Here is a 4,523-nt window from a genome sequence, read left to right as displayed (position 1 = left end):
TTGAAGGGAGCATGAGTCCTGTAAGTTCTGGGGGATACCACACACTCACATGTTACATAAATAAAAAGGCATATCACAAGGCGTTATCCCCTATTTCCCAAAAGACACCTCACTGGTTCGCTGAGATATTTCTTACAGCATGTGTAGTCAGAGTCCCGGAAACTCACGGCTTTCCTTCCAGGTGGTGAATAAGGAATCTAAGGAATTGTCAGGATACACAGCACAATCCCGCTTAACGCGTTTCGGTTTTAACCTTTCTCAAAAGCGGATTGTGCAGCACTGAAATTTCCCCCTATATATACCCCTAAAGTCCTCTAACAAGTTTCAGATGTCACAATTACAATTACAGTGTTTGAGAGCCGCCGCGCTTCCGCGGCCGTCATTTCCGGTAACATGGTATCGCATCTCCCATCAACTTCCGCCCGGTCGCTCTATACTCATTTCCGTGCGGTTCAAAATGCGTTCCAACTCGTAAGACGTCATTTCCGGCCGCTATATGCTTATTTCCATGCGGTTCAAAAAGCATTCCAACCCGTATGACGTCATTTCCAGTCATACAATACATCTCACAGAGCCGCTTTCTCTTCATATAGTAATGTTGGCGGGTCAGATGCATTCCGGGGGTCATTCGTAAACATAATTATATAGCAGCAATATGACATCATAAGGTGCATATAGGAGAGAGAAAAACAATAGTCAATAAAAACAAAAAGAGAGATAATTTCTAATTATTTTTTATTGACTTTTGTTTTTATCTCTCCTATTTCAATAAAATAGCCTTTTTCCCCGCTCTGAACAATCGGGATTCACACACGGAAAACCACTGATTCAGCATAAACTGTGAAATTAGTGTTTTTTTGTTCCCCGTGCATGACCAGATTTTGTTGGTTTTTACATGGACTTTACCTCACAGCTTCATGAGCTGCGAGGTTCTGTGCAATCTGTGAGAACTTGAACATGGGACAAACCTCGCTAATTGAATAAGTCCAGCACTGGCAATTAGTGTTGTGGTTTAAATTGAATTCCTCCCTATATGTAATGAGTCTCAGACTTTCACATTTATTCCTATTACTGGGTGTTCTTATTGATAATGAAGCTAATATTTCTATACATAACCTACATAAACAGTATCTAGGTTCACATGCAGAAGAGAAAACTACAAATTTAGATTTTTTTTTTTCACTTCCTCTTTAATGTTTAGGGAATGAAACCTCTGGCAGTGCTGAAGATGGCCGTGACCTGAACTTATCATCAAGTCAAGTTCCCCATTCACGAATAATAGAAAAAACAATTACTGAAGAAGCCAAAATAATTTTCACTGGCAAGTTGCTGACTGTATTTGCTCCATCCGTGTCCACCGTGTTGCTCATTGTGTCTCTGCCTCTCAATCTTCTGGCCATCATCATGTTCCTGTTCAAGATGAAGGTCAGGAAGCCAGCGGTGGTCTACATGCTGAACTTGGCAACCGCTGATGTGCTCTTTGTGAGTCTGCTGCCTTTCAGCATCGCTTATCGATTCTCCGGGAATAAGTGGATGATTGGAGATGGAATGTGTCGCTTCTACATCACAGCATTTTACTGCAACATGTACTGCTCCATCCTACTCATGACCAGCATCAGTGTGGACAGGTTCATGGCCGTGGTGTATCCAATGCAGTCTCTCTCCTGGCGTACCACGGGGCGAGCTTGGCTGGTCTGTGTCTGTATATGGGTGTTATCCATAGCAGGCACTGTGCCACTTCTCATAAGAGAGCAGACACAGTACATTGCCGCTTTGGATACCACAATTTGTTATGATGTGCAGGACATTGAAGAAGTGCAGAGCTTTTTTGTAAAGTATTTCCTCATTTTTATCTCCACTTTCTTCTTCTTGCCTTTAGTCATTACAGTTGTCTGTTACATTGGAATCATCCATAACCTAAGCTCCCCCAAACTTGAAAACTCCTTTAAGCGATCTCGCGCTTTGTTCCTGACAGTGACTGTGCTCTTGGTGTTTGTACTTTGCTTTGGACCAACAAATGTCATCTTTTTAATTTGGTGTCTTCATTTTCATAAGAAATCTAATCCATCTCTGTATTGTGCCTACATTCTGTCCGTCTGTATTAGCAGCATCAGTTGTTGCCTTGATCCTCTTATCTATTACTATGCGTCCTCCCAGTGTCAGAGATATGTGTACAGCTTGCTGACTTGTAACAGAGGTGGGGAACTACCATCAAAGAAACAACAGATGAATGTTCACACCAAACAACCTGCTGAACGGGCTCTGCTAGCATAAATGCATAATGATAATGGCGGCTTATTGCTTTCGCATGTACATTACATTACCCTTGTCCCCAATAGTAGACTGGTGGGTGCCTTTCCTTGTACCCTGCCCATACATTATAATAAATGCTTGAAAAGAGAAGAAGCCTTTATCTTCTGATTACCACAAGGCAAAAGGGGTGGTAGAGATGGATGTCAAAAGAGAGTACCCTGAAGTGTTTGCCTGCTCAGTATGATGCAGTACCTGCCCAACTGACCAATCAGGTGTTGACTTGGATTCATGCTCCCTGGCGGCAGCTGTTGGAAGCTCACGTCTCCTGCAAGTCTGTAAGTATCTGTCAAGCCCAGCTTCTTGTTAGGGGAGAGCGCCCATTTGTGGGCTGCTTATTTTACCAGTTGTGTCTCCTTTTGTGTTAGTGCAGGACACACATGGGTGCACTTATGTGCTGGATTCTTTGTTGCTGTCTACTCACCTCTGACTGCTGACCTATTAATCTTGTCCTAATTCTTTGTTATTGATCATGATGCTGCCTGCTGATTCCATCATGTGTATTACCTGGATCAGTGATGATTAGCAGCTATAGTCATATGCCATGATCATAGGGTGCCTGGGTCCTCACAAACGCATATAGTTATGTCTTTATAGCGGCTGAACTACTGGTATTACTGACATTGCAAGGGCTGAAGAAATGGGTCTTCAAGAGGTGCATGTGATGTATAGGCAGGGCCAGGTTAAGCCTTTGGAGGGCCCGGGTCACTTAACAAAAAGTGGTCCTCCTTCTTTGGTCAGCCCCACCCTCCCAGGCTATTCCCACTGTGAGTGCTTCCACCCCTTGCAGCTCCAGAAGACAGCAGCAGTGCAGGACCTAACTGCACACCTGCAGCTGGGGCAGACTTCAGAGCCTCCTCTCATGCATCATGCAGGCCTGGTAGCAAATAGAAAAATCATGCCTGGGAGAGCAGGGTCTGATTAGCTCAATGCATTTCATTGCTGGGTAGAGATTATTCAGGGTCCTAACACCGTAGTATTCAGCTTGTGTGGTCCTGCAGGCTGCAGAATTGTCCCCGCATAGGCTGCATCACCAGAGCTGGATAAGAGCAACTCTGGCTGGGCAGGGCCAGACAGATTTTGAAACCAGGGTTACTCACCCCTTGTGCCCCCTCCCTTAATCTGGCTCTATGTATAAGATGGGCTTCAGTAAGGGACTCACACTAGGCTTCTGTGTCCTGAGGAAAGGCTCCAGTAATAGGAATTCCATATCAGTTGGAGTTATTCTGTAAAAAGTAGACTTCATGTATAAGGCAGCTACACAGTTAAATACATTATTTAATAATACTTTGTGGTATTGTATAATTCACCTAATCAGAATAAATTATTTGTCTGCTTTCCCAGCAGCATCACAGAGATCTCGTGCAAGGTCCAGTTACACATAGTTATTTACATTAATCAATTTACAAAATGATGTCCAGAACTGATCATAAGACGGTCTTCTTCCAGGTGCCTCTCTCAGTCTCCATCATTCCAGGTACCTCTCCTAGTCTCAATCTGTCCTCAATTCCACAGCTAGGCTTATCTTCCTCTCCCACCACTCCACATCTGCCCATCCCCTTTGACAAAATATGCACTGGCTCCCATTCCCCTACAGAATCCTCTTCACAATCCTCACCCTCACATACAAGGCCATCTCTAATTCCACTGCTCCCTACATCTCCATCCTCCTGTCTGTCACAACTGAGGGCTGGTGCTGACCTGGGGAAGCCTCAGTTGTAGGGGCTGAGATATATGTGAACCTGGGAGGCAGTACAGGGTTCTTAGACATGCAGGGAACCTTTACCACAGATGCCCGAAGGCGTGACCACGACAACAAAAGAAAGTTCAAAGGTTTTATTGAAACTCAGCTCACAAGCATATGTCGGCAGTTAGCAATATTAAGAACAGCATATAAAAGTCACAGTTCCCAGGAGTGCATATAGGCAGTCTCTAGGTGTGGTATAATTAAGCACAGTCTTGAAGGACTTGGAGATGATATGTCCTTACCAACACTGATGCACTGGGTAGCTGATGGGAAACAGAAACTGATGACTGAACTGCCGGGAAATGCCGGATAGAACCGACACAGGTGGTGAGCTGTGAAATGGTGTCAGATGCCAGTGTAATGGAAGATCAGACGCAGAAAGACTGGTGATGCTAGAGTTCGATGATGGAACACCGATGGTGACTTGGGATCGATGGCGGAACACCGATGGTGACTTGGAATCGAT

The 4,523-nt window shown here is 44.4% G+C and overlaps 1 protein-coding gene across 1 annotated transcript; it reads left to right on the top strand.

The window, feature by feature from the left end:
• The first annotated feature begins 895 nt into the window (after positions 1–895).
• LOC135014579 (proteinase-activated receptor 1-like) lies at positions 896–2,395 on the top strand. Its single transcript, XM_063952726.1, has 2 exons — positions 896–929; positions 1,202–2,395. Exons 1-2 carry the CDS (start codon positions 896–898, stop codon positions 2,272–2,274), a joined length of 1,107 nt encoding a protein of 368 aa, XP_063808796.1. The 3' UTR covers positions 2,275–2,395.
• The last annotated feature ends 2,128 nt before the right edge of the window (positions 2,396–4,523 follow it).

Source organism: Pseudophryne corroboree, unplaced genomic scaffold, assembly GCF_028390025.1.
Source record: "Pseudophryne corroboree isolate aPseCor3 unplaced genomic scaffold, aPseCor3.hap2 scaffold_2814, whole genome shotgun sequence".
Lineage (NCBI taxonomy): Eukaryota > Metazoa > Chordata > Amphibia > Anura > Myobatrachidae > Pseudophryne > Pseudophryne corroboree.
The sequence above is the reverse complement of the archived record's forward strand: the minus strand, read 5'-3'. Positions and strand labels throughout refer to the sequence as shown.